The 17,222-nt window shown below is 35.8% G+C and overlaps 1 protein-coding gene across 19 annotated transcripts in view; it reads right to left on the bottom strand.

Moving 5' to 3' along the window:
* The window catches only part of baz2ba (bromodomain adjacent to zinc finger domain, 2Ba), a 256,146-nt gene that overhangs the window by 4,509 nt on the left and 234,415 nt on the right, over positions 1–17,222 (bottom strand). For 9 of the 19 annotated variants that reach the window (XM_062035145.1, XM_062035142.1, XM_062035123.1 and 6 more), the window contains 7 exons: positions 17,193–17,222; positions 16,964–17,124; positions 13,906–14,234; positions 8,337–8,472; positions 8,087–8,257; positions 6,234–6,532; positions 2,341–2,484 (listed from right to left, as the gene is read on the bottom strand). The exon at positions 17,193–17,222 is cut by the window's right edge and continues 126 nt beyond it. In XM_062035145.1, the coding sequence (XP_061891129.1) occupies positions 2,341–2,484; positions 6,234–6,532; positions 8,087–8,257; positions 8,337–8,472; positions 13,906–14,234; positions 16,964–17,124; positions 17,193–17,222 (1,270 nt within the window). The remainder of the gene's footprint in view (positions 1–2,340; positions 2,485–6,233; positions 6,533–8,086; positions 8,258–8,336; positions 8,473–13,905; positions 14,235–16,963; positions 17,125–17,192) is intronic. The other 10 variants (XM_062035141.1, XM_062035147.1, XM_062035149.1 and 7 more) reach the window with 4 other exon arrangements.

The raw sequence follows: 17,222 nt of genomic DNA, 5'->3' as shown, positions 1-17,222 counted from the left end.
GTGTGTGTAGAAGAAGAGAGGAGACTATGGGTGATGTATGGGACACACACCTACTATCCAGGTGTGTGTGTAGAAGAAGAGAGGAGACTATGGGTGATGTATGGGACACACACCTACTATCCAGGTGTGTGTGTAGAAGAAGAGAGGAGACTATGGGTGATGTATGGGACACACACCTACTATCCAGGTGTGTGTGTAGAAGAAGAGAGGAGACTATGGGTGATGTATGGGACACACACCTACTATCCAGGTGTGTGTGTAGAAGATGAGAGGAGACTATGGGTGATGTATGGGACACACACCTACTATCCAGGTGTGTGTGTAGAAGAAGAGAGGAGACTATGGGTGATGTATGGGACACACACCTACTATCCAGGTGTGTGTGTAGAAGATGAGAGGAGACTATGGGTGATGTATGGGACACACACCTACTATCCAGGTGTGTGTGTAGAAGATGAGAGGAGACTATGGGTGATGTATGGGACACACACCTACTATCCAGGTGTGTGTGTAGAAGAAGAGAGGAGACTATGGGTGATGTATGGGACACACACCTACTATCCAGGTGTGTGTGTAGAAGATGAGAGGAGACTATGGGTGATGTATGGGACACACACCTACTATCCAGGTGTGTGTGTAGAAGAAGAGAGGAGACTATGGGTGATGTATGGGACACACACCTACTATCCAGGTGTGTGTGTAGAAGATGAGAGGAGACTATGGGTGATGTATGGGACACACACCTACTATCCAGGTGTGTGTGTAGAAGAAGAGAGGAGACTATGGGTGATGTATGGGACACACACCTACTATCCAGGTGTGTGTGTAGAAGATGAGAGGAGACTATGGGTGATGTATGGGACACACACCTACTATCCAGGTGTGTGTGTAGAAGAAGAGAGGAGACTATGGGTGATGTATGGGACACACACCTACTATCCAGGTGTGTGTAGAAGAAGAGAGGAGACTATGGGTGATGTATGGGACACACACCTACTATCCAGGTGTGTGTAGAAGAAGAGAGGAGACTATGGGTGATGTATGGGACACACACCTACTATCAGCGGTATAGCTCGGTTGGTAGAGCGGCCGTGCCAGCAACTTGAGGGTTGCAGGTTCGATCCCCGCTTCCGCCATCCTAGTCACTGCCGTTGTGTCCTTGGGCAAGACACTTTACCCACCTGCTCCCAGTGCCACCCACACTGGTTTGAATGTAACTTAGATATTGGGTTTCACTATGTAAAGCGCTTTGAGTCACTTGAGAAAAAAGCGCTATATAAATGTAATTCACTTCACTTCACTTCACTATCCAGGTGTGTGTAGAAGAAGAGAGGAGACTATGGGTGATGTATGGGACACACACCTACTATCCAGGTGTGTGTAGAAGAAGAGAGGAGACTATGGGTGATGTATGGGACACACACCTACTATCCAGGTGTGTGTAGAAGAAGAGAGGAGACTATGGGTGATGTATGGGACACACACCTACTATCCAGGTGTGTGTAGAAGAAGAGAGGAGACTATGGGTGATGTATGGGACACACACCTACTATCCAGGTGTGTGTGTAGAAGAAGAGAGGAGACTATGGGTGATGTATGGGACACACACCTACTATCCAGGTGTGTGTGTAGAAGAAGAGAGGAGACTATGGGTGATGTATGGGACACACACCTACTATCCAGGTGTGTGTGTAGAAGAAGAGAGGAGACTATGGGTGATGTATGGGACACACACCTACTATCCAGGTGTGTGTAGAAGATGAGAGGAGACTATGGGTGATGTATGGGACACACACCTACTATCCAGGTGTGTGTAGAAGAAGAGAGGAGACTATGGGTGATGTATGGGACACACACCTACTATCCAGGTGTGTGTGTAGAAGAAGAGAGGAGACTATGGGTGATGTATGGGACACACACCTACTATCCAGGTGTGTGTGTAGAAGAAGAGAGGAGACTATGGGTGATGTATGGGACACACACCTACTATCCAGGTGTGTGTGTAGAAGAAGAGAGGAGACTATGGGTGATGTATGGGACACACACCTACTATCCAGGTGTGTGTGTAGAAGAAGAGAGGAGACTATGGGTGATGTATGGGACACACACCTACTATCCAGGTGTGTGTAGAAGATGAGAGGAGACTATGGGTGATGTATGGGACACACACCTACTATCCAGGTGTGTGTGTGTAGTAGAAGAGAGGAGACTATGGGTGATGTATGGGACACACACCTACTATCCAGGTGTGTGTGTAGAAGAAGAGAGGAGACTATGGGTGATGTATGGGACACACACCTACTATCCAGGTGTGTGTGTAGAAGAAGAGAGGAGACTCACTGGCTGCTAACGAGCTTCTCACGTATGGTGGAGAAGTCCATGGGCTTCTTGATCACCTTCCTGTAGCCAGGAACAGACTTGGGGTTGACGGGCGTGAGGAAAGGCCAGGCGTCCTGATGGCGCTCCAACTCAGCCAGGAGAACCCTGGGAACAACAAACATATTTCATATATTGTTTGGTTTTATATCAAATATTAATTATGACTAATAGCAATAATCAGTCTTGGCAAAGTTACTTTTTTAAAGTAATTATAGTTACTTGTTACTTTGCCCAAAAATCTATTGCAATTCTAAGGGAATTACTCTTTAATGAGTTGCTAGAAGAAGTAATTATTAAAATATCTGACATATGCAGTTGAGATATTTCATGAGAGCGGAGCGTATATGTATGTGCCTTTAAAAGGCGGAGCAAGTTGCACGCTTGTAACTTTAATCATTGATTTGTTGTTTGGTATTACCTCGTAGCAGTAGTGTGTGTATGTGTGTTGGTGAATATCATCACACTTCAACATCTCTAACATTTGAATGCTGCCTCTTTGCCATGAAAGTATGTTTGTAATTGTCTTACCCTGGATAAATACATGTTAAATAAACATATACATGTCAACTAGGAAGTGCATGTAATGTATACTACATTACCCAGAAGGCTTAGGGGTGCAGACAGGAACAGGAAGTAGGTAAGTTTGTTTATATAGCGCTTTTCTCTAGTGACTCAAAAGCTTTACATAGTGAAACCCAATAATAAGTGCACATACCTGCAGAGCAATAATAATAATATTGATAATAAAAATAATAAAAATAACAATAATAATAATTAATACAAATAACAATAATAATAATTATAATAATAATAGTAATAATTATAATAAATATAATTATAATAATAATACCTGCATAATAACAACAATAATAATACAAAATATATAATAATAATAACAATTATAATTATTATAATAATAATAGTAATAATTATAATATTAATAACAGTAATTATAACAATAACTGCATAAGAATAATATTAATAATAATAATAATACCTGCACAATAATATAACAAAAATAATACCTGCATAATAATAATAATAAAAATAACAATAATAATACAAATAATAATAATCATTATAATAATAATAGTAATAATTATAATAATAATAATACCTGCATAACAATAATAATAAATAAATATTATAACAATTATAATTAATATAATAGTAATAATTCCAATATTAACCGTAATAATAATAATAATAATAACTGCATAATAATAATAATATTGATAATAATTATAATATAATAATAATACCTGCATAATAAAAATAATACAAAAATAATGTAAAATAACAATAATAATAACAAAAATAACATTAATAACAATAATACTAAAAAATACAAATAATAATAATAATAAATATTATAATATTAACAATCATAAGAATTATAATAATAATAATAATAAATATGGTGCTAATAATAACACCTGCATAATAATAATAACAATAATAATAATGACAATAATAATATCAATAACAATACTACTAAAAAATACAAATAATAATAACAATAATAATAATAATAATAAGAAATATAATAATAATTACAATCATAAGAATTATAATAATAATAAATATAATAGTAATAATAATATCTGCATAATAAATAAAGGTAACAACAACAATAATAATAGTAATAATACCTGCATAATAATAGTAACAACAATAATAATAGTAATAATACCTGCATAATAATAGTAACAACAACAATAATAGTAATAATACCTGCATAATAATAGTAACAACAATAATAATACCTGCATAATAATAGTAACAACAATAATAATTGCATAATAATAGTAACAACAACAATAATAGTAATAATACCTGCATAATAATAGTAACAACAACAATAATAGTAATACCTGCATAATAGTAACAACAATAATAATAGTAATAATACCTGCATAATAATAGTAACAACAATAGTAATAATAGTAATAATACCTGCATAATAATAGTAACAACAATAATAATTGTAATAATACCTGCATAATAATAGTAACAATAATAATAGTAATAATACCTGCATAATAATAGTAACAACAATAGTAATAATACCTGCATAATAATAGTAACAATAGTAATAATAGTAATAATACCTGCATAATAGTAATAATACCTGCATAATAATAGTAACAATAGTTATAATACCTGCATAATAATAGTAACAACAATAATAATAGTAATAATACCTGCATAATAATAGTAACAACAATAATAATAGTAATAATACCTGCATAATAATAGTAACAACAATAGTAATAATAGTAATAATACCTGCATAATAATAGTAACAACAATAATAATAGTAATAATACCTGCATAATAATAGTAACAACAATAGTAATAATAGTAATAATACCTGCATAATAATAGTAACAACAATAATAATAGTAATAATACCTGCATAATAATAGTAACAACAATAATAATAGTAATAATACCTGCATAATAATAGTAACAACAATAATAATAGTAATAATACCTGCATAATAATAGTAACAATAATAATAGTAATAATACCTGCATAATAATAGTAACAACAATAGTAATAATACCTGCATAATAATAGTAACAATAGTAATAATAGTAATAATACCTGCATAATAATAGTAACAACAATAATAATAGTAATAATACCTGCATAATAATAGTAACAACAATAGTAATAGTAATAATACCTGCATAATAATAGTAACAACAATAATAATAGTAATAATACCTGCATAATAATAGTAACAACAATAATAATAGTAATAATACCTGCATAATAATAGTAACAATAATAATAGTAATAATACCTGCATAATAATAGTAACAACAATAGTAATAATACCTGCATAATAATAGTAACAATAGTAATAATAGTAATAATACCTGCATAATAATAGTAATAATACCTGCATAATAATAGTAACAATAGTTATAATACCTGCATAATAATAGTAACAACAAAAATAATAGTAATAATACCTGCATAATAATAGTAACAACAATAATAATAATAGTAATAATACCTGCATAATAATAGTAGCAACAACAATAATAATAATAGTACCTGCATAATGATAGTAACAACAATAATAATAGTAATAATACCTGCATAATAATAGTAACAACAACAATAATAATAATAATACCTGCATAATAATAGTAACAACAATAGTAATAATAATAATACCTGCATAATAATAGTAACAACAATAGTAATAATAATAATAATACCTGCATAATAATAGTAACAACAATAATAATAGTAATAATACCTGCATAATAATAGTAACAACAATAGTAATAATAGTAATAATACCTGCATAATAGTAACAACAATAATAGTAATAATACCTGCATAATAATAGTAACAACAATAGTAATAATAGTAATAATACCTGCATAATAATAGTAACAATAGTTATAATACCTGCATAATAATAGTAACAACAATAATAATACCTGCATAATAATAGTAACAACAATAGTAATAATAATAATAATACCTGCATAATAATAGTAACAACAACAATAATAGTAATAATACCTGCATAATAATAGTAACAACAATAATAATAGTAATAATACCTGCATAATAATAGTAACAATAGTTATAATACCTGCATAATAATAGTAACAACAATAATACCTGCATAATAATAGTAACAACAATAGTAATAATAATAATAATACCTGCATAATAATAGTAACAACAACAATAATAGTAATAATACCTGCATAATAATAGTAACAACAATAATAATAATACCTGCATAATAATAGTAACAACAACAATAATAGTAATAATACCTGCATAATAATAGTAACAACAATAATAATAATAATAATACCTGCATAAACCCAAGTCTCTGTTGTTGTCTCGAGCAGTCTTGGCCCTCTTCACACACACAGGACTCTCCTGATTGGACGTTGGCACGGCAGGGGAGGAGCCATCCTCTTTCCTCTTGCGGCTGCTGTCCTTGGAGCCTTTCTTGGGCGTGCTGCTGGCGCTGGCCGACTCCTCTTCCGACACGTCTCCGTTACCCTGCTTCATGTTCTTCTTGCCATCGCCGCCTTTCTTGGCTGCCGCCCCCAACGATGCTGCTGCCTTGCTTGGAGGCTTCTTGCCTTTGGGCGTTGGACCGCTCGCCTGCAGGGAACAAAATCATCACTCTTTACATTTTAACAAGTGCTACAGAGTATCTTTACATTTTGGTGTATTTTAACAAGTGCTACTTAGTATCTTTACATTTTGGTGTATTTTAACAAGTGCTACTGAGTATCTTTACATTTTGGTGTATTTTAACAAGTGCTACAGAGTATCTTTACATTTTGGTGTATTTTAACAAGTGCTACTTAGTATCTTTACATTTTGGTGTATTTTAACAAGTGCTACTTAGTATCTTTACATTTTGGTGTATTTTAACAAGTGCTACTTAGTATCTTTACATTTTGGTGTATTTTAACAAGTGCTACAGAGTATCTTTACATTTTGGTGTATTTTAACAAGTGCTACTGAGTATCTTTACATTTTGGTGTATTTTAACAAGTGCTACTGAGTATCTTTACATTTTGGTGTATTTTAACAAGCGCTACTGAGTATCTTTACATTTTGGTGTATTTTAACAAGTGCTACTGAGTATCTTTACATTTTGGTGTATTTTAACAAGCGCTACTTAGTATCTTTACATTTTGGTGTATTTTAACAAGCGCTACTGAGTATCTTTACATTTTGGTGTATTTTAACAAGTGCTACTTAGTATCTTTACATTTTGGTGTATTTTAACAAGTGCTACTTAGCATCTTTACATTTTGGTGTATTTTAACAAGTGCTACTGAGTATCTTTACATTTTGGTGTATTTTAACAAGTGCTACTGAGTATCTTTACATTTTGGTGTATTTTAACAAGTGCTACTTAGTATCTTTACATTTTGGTGTATTTTAACAAGTGCTACTGAGTATCTTTACATTTTGGTGTATTTTAACAAGTGCTACGGAGTATCTTTACATTTTGGTGTATTTTAACAAGTGCTACTTAGTATCTTTACATTTTGGTGTATTTTAACAAGTGCTACAGAGTATCTTTACATTTTGGTGTATTTTAACAAGTGCTACTTAGTATCTTTACATTTTGGTGTATTTTAACAAGTGCTACTTAGTATCTTTACATTTTGGTGTATTTTAACAAGTGCTACTGAGTATCTTTACATTTTGGTGCATTTTAACAAGTGCTACTGAGTATCTTTACATTTTGGTGTATTTTAACAAGTGCTACTTAGTATCTTTACATTTTGGTGTATTTTAACAAGTGCTACTGAGTATCTTTACATTTTGGTGTATTTTAACAAGTGCTACTGAGTATCTTTACATTTTGGTGTATTTTAACAAGTGCCACAGAGTATCTTTACATTTTGGTGTATTTTAACAAGTGCTACTTAGTATCTTTACATTTTGGTGTATTTTAACAAGTGCCACAGAGTATCTTTACATTTTGGTGTATTTTAACAAGTGCTACAGAGTATCTTTACATTTTGGTGTATTTTAACAAGTGCTACTTAGTATCTTTACATTTTGGTGTATTTTAACAAGTGCTACTGAGTATCTTTACATGTTAACTGGTTAGCAGGACTGCTCGTATCGCACATTTGACATGCATGCACATATGATCCGATACTGTTTGATATCATTATGGGATGGAGACACCTGCAGAAAGTGCTGCATAAAGACCTTGGATATGCAGGCCGGGCAGTACCAGTCTCCCTCGGGTATGCAGGTGATCTTGGGCTTGTGACAGTAGGTGTGGCAGCCTTTGTCACAGCCGTCACAGAGCAGCAGGAGGTCCTCGTTGTCGCCCTTCTTGCACATCTGACAGTACTGAAGAGGAAGTGGAGAACAGGCGATATCAAGGAGGGCCAGGTGGAAAGCGGGGGCTGGGTGTGGAAGTGCTGCTCACCACTTTCATGATGGAGCGCTCCCAAGCGATGGACTTCTGCAGCTGCTGGATGCACATGGCCAGCTGGGCGGCACTGCGCACTTCACTCAGGGCCTTCCTCCACACCTTCATGCCGTGGGCCACCTCCTCTTCGCCGCTGGGACCAGAGAGGGAGGTCAAGCAAATGTGAGGACAGCAGAGAGGAGAGAGGAGCTGTGCAGACACGTTGACATGGACTGAGTCACAATCATGCAGAAAGAGGGAACCTCCCCAGAAGTGACCATGCAGGACACACACAAGACAGTGCAGTGCAGACCACATGTGACCTTCCCCAGCAAACCCAGTCTTTGGAACTCATCTTTTAAGTCAACCACCAGAACCCATTAGCGGCTGCGAGTCGTCTTTTTTTATACACATGCACTACTAGTAATGAGTCATACTTAAAGGAAACTTATTCACTTTTTATTTAAAAAGCTAACAAAATTAAATTAAAATTAAATTATAACAGATAATATAAAAAGTAGCTACATTTATATATTTAAACTAAAAAACAATTTAAACGTATTTCAGTTACAGAATACTAAACTTGATGTGTGTAGTTTGAGCTGTTACATATCAGGACAATAAACCAGAAAAGTGAAGCCAAATAAAAGTAGATTAAACAAAAATAAATTCAATTTCAATATACACACATCTTTTTTTAAATATGTGGATTCACTTTTTATTTTAAAAAAATAAATAAAAATGTATAACATATTATATAAAAAGTATCGACATTCATATATTTTTAGAATTAATATATACGTATATATTAATTCTAAAAAAATAAATATATATATATATATAAATTCTAAAAATATATGAATGTAGATACTTTTTATATGTTATAATATATATATCTTTTTTTTTTAATAAAAAAGTGAATCCACATATTTATAAAAATGTGTGTATATATTGAAATTGAATTTCATATATTTTTCAAATTAAATATATATATATATATATATATATATATATATATATATATATATATATATATATATATATATATATATATATATAAATTCTAAAAATATATGAATGTAGATACTTTTTATATAATATGTCATTATATATATATATTTTTTTTAAATAAAAGTGAATCCACATATTTTAAAAAAAGGTGTGTATTTATTGAAATTGCATACATTTTTGTTAAATGTATCTACTTTTTTTTGGCTTTACTTTGAAATTAAACGAATTAATTAAATACGTTTAAATTGTTTTTTAATTTAAATATATATATATATATATAAAACATTTGTTTTAAACATATTTAATTAAGTCATTTAATTTCAATTACAGAACCCTAACCCTACTTGATGTGTGTAGCTGGAGCTGTTACATATCAGAAGAATAAACCAGAAAAGTGAAGTCAAATAAAAGTTAATTAAATAAAAAAATAATTTTATTTTATCTAATTTAAATATTCAAAATGTATACATTTATTTAGAAATACATTTGATGAAAACAAAAATACATATAAAAAAATAAAGGATAAAAAAAAGAGAAAAATATACTAAAAACATTATTATAAACACATTATATGAATTATATATACAACTATATATATATATATATATATATATATATATATATATACATACATATAAACATATATATATATATATATATATATATATATATATATATATATATATATATATATATATATATATATATATATATATATAAACACTATATATATATATATATATATATATATATACATACACATACATATAAACATATTCATGTATATATAATTTATTTTTAACAGTTCACGCTTACCATCATTTTTATTGTAGTGTTGTTTATCATTTTTATATACATTGTCTTATTACTTTATTCTTCTTATCCAATACATATTATTTGTATATATATTTTTCCTGTATTGATAAAATGCTCTTGTGCTACAAAGTCTTTTAATGTGGGAGAAAACTCAAACTAATGACGGCAGCGCCTTATGGAATGTTTACAGTGGAAACAAGTCAAATACATTTATAGCCAATATTTCATAATAATGTATGAGTGTACATTGAAATCATTCTGGTCTATATTGTGTCGTGTAACAGACTCTAGTGATTGTTTCATTCATAAAAAAAAGAGTTAACTATAATACTAACGAGCCCGTATTTTTAACGACTCCCTTCATATAAATGCAATATCTGGTGGAGACCCCAAACTGACCCTCAAAAACACTGCAGACACAATCAAGCAGCAAGGCAGGCCCTGACTTGTGATGGATAGCAGACAGAGGGAGGGTCTTAGCACACAGAGGAAGGGTCTTGGCAGACAAGAGGAAGGGTCTTAGCAGACAGAGGAAGGGTCTTAGCAGACAGAGGAAGGGTCTTGGCAGACAGAGGAAGGGTCTTGGCAGACAGAGGAAGGGTCTTAGCAGACAGAGGGAGGGTCTTGGCAGACAGAGGAAGGTTCTTAGCAGACAGAGGAAGGGTCTTAGCAGACAGAGGAAGGGTCTTGGCAGACAGAGGAAGGGTCTTGGCAGACATAGGAAGGTTCTTAGCAGACAGAGGAAGGGTCTTGGCAGACATAGGAAGGTTCTTAGCAGACAGAGGAAGGGTCTTAACAGACAGAGGAAGGTTCTTGGCAGACAGAGGAAGGGTTTTAGCAGACAGAGGAAGGGTCTTGGCAGACATAGGAAGGTTCTTAGCAGACAGAGGAAGGGTCTTGGCAGACAGAGGAAGGGTCTTAACAGACAGAGGAAGGTTCTTGGCAGACAGAGGAAGGGTCTTGGTAGACAGAGGAAGGGTCTTAGCAGACAGAGGAAGGGTCTTGGCAGACAGAGGAAGGGTCTTAACAGACAGAGGAAGGTTCTTGGCAGACAGAGGAAGGGTCTTGGCAGACAGAGGAAGGGTCTTGGTAGACAGAGGAAGGGTCTTAGCAGACAGAGGAAGGGTCTTGGTAGACAGAGGAAGGGTCTTAGCAGACAGAGGAAGGTTCTTAGCAGACAGAGGAAGGTTCTTAGCAGACAGAGGAAGGTTCTTGGCAGACATAGGAAGGTTCTTAGCAGACAGAGGAAGGGTCTTGGCAGACAGAGGAAGGGTCTTAGCAGACAGAGGAAGGTTCTTGGCAGACAGAGGAAGGGTCTTAGCAGACAGAGGAAGGGTCTTGGCAGACAGAGGAAGGGTCTTGGCAGACAGAGGTAAGGTCTTAGCAGACAGAGGAAGGGTCTTGGCAGACAGAGGAAGGGTCTTAGCAGACAGAGGAAGGGTCTTGGCAGACAGAGGAAGGGTCTTGGCAGACAGAGGAAGGGTCTTGGCAGACAGAGGAAGGGTCTTAACAGACAGAGGAAGGTTCTTGGCAGACAGAGGAAGGGTCTTAGCAGACAGAGGAAGGGTCTTGGTAGACAGAGGAAGGGTCTTAGCAGACAGAGGAAGGTTCTTAGCAGACAGAGGAAGGTTCTTAGCAGACAGAGGAAGGTTCTTGGCAGACAGAGGAAGGTTCTTAGCAGACAGAGGAAGGTTCTTAGCAGACAGAGGAAGGTTCTTAGCAGACAGAGGAAGGTTCTTGGCAGACAGAGGAAGGGTCTTGGCAGACAGAGGAAGGGTCTTGGTAGACAGAGGAAGGGTCTTAGCAGACAGAGGAAGGGTCTTGGTAGACAGAGGAAGGGTCTTAGCAGACAGAGGAAGGTTCTTAGCAGACAGAGGAAGGTTCTTAGCAGACAGAGGAAGGTTCTTGGCAGACATAGGAAGGTTCTTAGCAGACAGAGGAAGGGTCTTGGCAGACAGAGGAAGGGTCTTAGCAGACAGAGGAAGGTTCTTGGCAGACAGAGGAAGGGTCTTAGCAGACAGAGGAAGGGTCTTGGCAGACAGAGGTAAGGTCTTAGCAGACAGAGGAAGGGTCTTGGCAGACAGAGGAAGGGTCTTAGCAGACAGAGGAAGGGTCTTGGCAGACAGAGGAAGGGTCTTGGCAGACAGAGGAAGGGTCTTAACAGACAGAGGAAGGTTCTTGGCAGACAGAGGAAGGGTCTTAGCAGACAGAGGAAGGGTCTTAACAGACAGAGGAAGGTTCTTGGCAGACAGAGGAAGGGTGTTAGCAGACAGAGGAAGGGTCTTGGCAGACAGAGGAAGGGTCTTAGCAGACAGAGGAAGGTTCTTAACAGACAGAGGAAGGTTCTTGGCAGACAGAGGAAGGGTCTTAGCAGACAGAGGAAGGGTCTTAACAGACAGAGGAAGGTTCTTGGCAGACAGAGGAAGACAGAGGAAGGGTCTTGGCAGACAGAGGTAAGGTCTTGGCAGACAGAAGAAGGGTCTTGGCAGACAGAGGAAGACAGAGGAAGGGTCTTGGCAGACAGAGGTAAGGTCTTGGCAGACAGAAGAAGGGTCTTGGCAGACAGAGGAAGACAGAGGAAGGTTCTTGGCAGACAGAGGAAGGGTGTTAGCAGACAGAGGAAGGGTCTTAGCAGACAGAGGAAGGGTCTTGGCAGACAGAGGAAGGGTCTTGGCAGACAGAGGTAAGGTCTTAGCAGACAGAGGAAGGGTCTTGGCAGACAGAGGAAGGGTCTTAGCAGACAGAGGAAGGGTGTTAGCAGACAGAGGAAGGGTCTTGGCAGACAGAGGAAGGGTCTTAGCAGACAGAGGAAGGTTCTTAACAGACAGAGGAAGGTTCTTGGCAGACAGAGGAAGGGTCTTAGCAGACAGAGGAAGGGTCTTAACAGACAGAGGAAGGTTCTTGGCAGACAGAGGAAGGGTCTTGGCAGACAGAGGAAGACAGAGGAAGGGTCTTGGCAGACAGAGGTAAGGTCTTGGCAGACAGAAGAAGGGTCTTGGCAGACAGAGGAAGACAGAGGAAGGGTCTTGGCAGACAGAGGTAAGGTCTTAGCAGACAGAGGGTTTTAGCAGACAGAGGAAGGGTCTTGGCAGACAGAGGAAGGTTCTTGGCAGACAGAGGAAGGTTCTTGGCAGACAGAGGAAGGGTCTTGGCAGACAGAGGAAGGTTCTTAGCAGACAGAGGAAGGTTCTTAGCAGACAGAGGAAGGTTCTTAGCAGACAGAGGAAGGGTCTTGGCAGACAGAAGTAAGGTCTTAGCAGACAGAGGGTTTTAGCAGACAGAGGAAGGGTCTTGGCAGACAGAGGAAGGTTCTTGGCAGACAGAGGAAGGGTCTTAGCAGACAGAGGAAGGGTCTTGGCAGACAGAGGAAGGTTCTTGGCAGACAGAGGAAGGGTCTTAGCAGACAGAGGAAGGTTCTTAACAGACAGAGGAAGGTTCTTGACAGACAGAGGAAGGGTCTTGGCAGACAGAGGAAGGGTCTTGGCAGACAGAGGAAGACAGAGGAAGGGTCTTGGCAGACAGAGGTAAGGTCTTGGCAGACAGAGGAAGGGTCTTGGCAGACAGAGGAAGACAGAGGAAGGGTCTTGGCAGACAGAGGTAAGGTCTTAGCAGACAGAGGGTTTTAGCAGACAGAGGAAGGGTCTTGGCAGACAGAGGAAGGTTCTTGGCAGACAGAGGAAGGGTCTTAGCAGACAGAGGAAGGTTCTTAGCAGACAGAGGAAGGGTGTTAGCGGGAGAGCTTCGGTTGGAGATGACCTACCCTTCCCTGTCAGCACTAGAGGATGGTGCGGGGGCAGGGACAGTGACCGTACCCACATTATCCAGCCTGATCTGAATGGTGGTACCTAAGGGGCTCCTCAGGTACCTTCTCTCCACGTTGCGCTCCAGATTAGCCAGACGTGTCACTGCTATGTCCAGTGGGTTGTCCGGGTGACGCATCACCCCGCCCTTTTCCCCCCGCTCCTCCGGGTGGTCCCTGCTGTCCTTGTCGCCCCCGTGAGCGCACGACGGTCCTGACTTGGTGGGGGGCTTGTGCTCGTAGTAGACCAGGTCTTCCCTCTCCGACTGAGGGTCCGAATGTGTCCAGCCCTGGGTAAGGAAGTGGGTGAGTCTCCAAAGACCCCTGAACACAGCACGCCACGTCTCTTAAAGGGGAACTGCACCTTTTTTGTCCCCACTGTCTTTCCCCTTTATGGGCATTCTAAATAGTGAAAAGCTGCTAGCACGAGGTGGCTAAGAATGCAGGTCTTGAGGATTCATGTGACCTGCATGTAAAGTGCTCTAAAAACATCTAAAAACCGCCAACAACGCTTCATTTACATAGTGTGACCTCCACATTAACCTAAACTATAAATTTTATCGTAGGAGCTAACATAGAGGAACTACTTTTTTGGCCTTTGACAAATCTTTATAAATTTCAAATCTAACATGTGCTGTATAGTACAGGGGTATCCAATCTATGGCTTGCGAGCCAAGTGCAGCTCGCCCACGTCTTAAATCTGGCCCGCGAGACGTCATGAGTTTATTAATAAGGAATCTTACCCACAGGGAGATTGAAGTTAAAAGTTTAAATGTCTGATAAGTTGATGCTGCTATTATGTCGCCATCTAATGGACGAAGTGAGTAGTTCAGGTCACTGGCTTTTAGATCGGTGCGGAGCATTTACCTATATTGACCCAATGCAAACAACCTTCCCTAGTCATGCTGAAAAAAAAACACATGGTCACACACAACCTGCTCGCTGAACTTTGTGGACATTATAAAAAACGTCTATGCTCCATAAAACATTCTAAATTACACTCATTTAAATCCATGACAAAGCACGATGGGAAATATGACACTCACCAATGTTGGGAGCATTTTAGTAGCTGGATATTTCTGATTGATGGCAAAACTTCAAGGAGGTCATCAAGTAAACAAGGTAGAAGTCAAACTCTCACATACTCATAATATCCAATTATATTAATTAATAATTATATATTCATTAAATTAACATATGTATACACACACACACACACACACACACACACATATATATATATACACATATATATATAAACACACACATATATATATATATATACACACATTTTTATACACATATATATACACACACACACATATATATAGATATATATATATACACACACACACACATATATATATATATATACACACACACATACTGTATTTATATATATATATACATATATGTATACAGACATACATATACACACACACATACTGTATATATAGATATATATATACACATATTATATACATATATATATATATATATATATATACTGTATATACATATATAAATACACATATATATATATATATACACACATATGTATATATATATATATATACTGTATATACATATATATATATACATATATATATATACACACATATGTATATATATATATATATATACTGTATATACATATATATATACATATATATATATATATATATATACTGTATATACATATATAAATACACATATATATATATACACACATATGTATATATATATATATACTGTATATACATATATAAATACACATATATATATATATATATATACATATCCACATATATATATATAAACACAGACATATATACACATACACACATACATATGTATGTATGTATATATGTATATATGTATATATACTGTATATATATTATATATATATATATATATATATTATACATATATATATATAAAATATATAAATTTATATATATAAAATATATATTATATATATATATATATAATATATATATATAATATATATATATTATATATATATGTATATATATAATATACTATATATATATATATATATATATATATATATATATGTATATATATAATATACTATATATATATATATTATATATATATATATATATATATATATATATATATATATATATATATACATATATACATATATATATACATATATATATATATATATATATATATATATATATATATATATATATATATATATATATATATATATATATATGCTCAGGCATTTGTTGACAAAGTGGTGACCCTCGCCCCGTCCTTGTTCGTGAATGACTGAGCATTTCACGGAAGATGCTTTTATACCCAATCAACTTGTCTTTTTTGCCACTTGTGCCAGCTTTTTTGAAACATGTTGCAGGCATCAAATTCCAAATGAGCTAATATTTGCAAAAAACAACAAAGTTTACCAATTCCAACGTGAAATATCTTGTCTTTGCAGTCTATTCAATTGAATATAAGCTGAAAAGGATTTGTTGTATTCTCTTTTTTATTGACCATTTACACAACGTGACAACTTCACTGCTTTTGGGATTTGTAAATATAGATAGTAACTTTTACTTGATACTTTTTTTTTTTAAACGTTAGCTATAAAAACTTGTAAATTTTAATAGCTTTTGTTCCTTTGGCAGATTTGTTTGCTCATTACAAGCAAAATTAACTTGTATTATTCTTATATATTTATTTGTTACTCTTTTTTTTAAGAGGGGCATTTTTTCCAGTGTGCACAAAATACTCAAATTATTTTATTATTGTATGTGTGCAAAATACATCTGTCCGTCAAAGTGAAGGCAGACACATAATCCATACAGTATGTTTATAAAAGGATGTTTTTTAAAACTGGTACCCTCTTAGCTGCCTCCTGCTAGCAGTTTTAGTATTTAGAATGCACAGACGTGTGTTGTAGTCTCACATCCAGGTTGTAGATGATGTACACAAGTTGCAAAGGTGCAGTTCCCCCCCCCAGGAGGACGCTGATGTGTCCTACCTTGACTTGTAGACTGGCAGCCGTCACCTTCCTCTCCAGTTCCTCCACCTGCTGCAAAACAGCGATGTCCATCTCCATGGCCTGCTCCTCCACACACCAGCCTCGCACCGACTCCACACTCACCTGGCTCTCCTCCAGCTCCCGCAGCTCAATCATGGCCACTGCGCGGATCACACGGCATGTAGACGCCGACAACGTACACCCGGCTGCGTGTTGTGCCAGCACTCACCATCTCTGTGTTTGGTGCAGACCTGCGGGA

The sequence above is a fragment of the Entelurus aequoreus genome, linkage group LG02 (assembly GCF_033978785.1).
Source record: "Entelurus aequoreus isolate RoL-2023_Sb linkage group LG02, RoL_Eaeq_v1.1, whole genome shotgun sequence".
NCBI classification, from domain to species: Eukaryota; Metazoa; Chordata; class Actinopteri; order Syngnathiformes; family Syngnathidae; genus Entelurus; species Entelurus aequoreus.
Note: the sequence above shows the minus strand (reverse complement) of the source record. Positions and strands in the feature narration are given on the sequence as shown.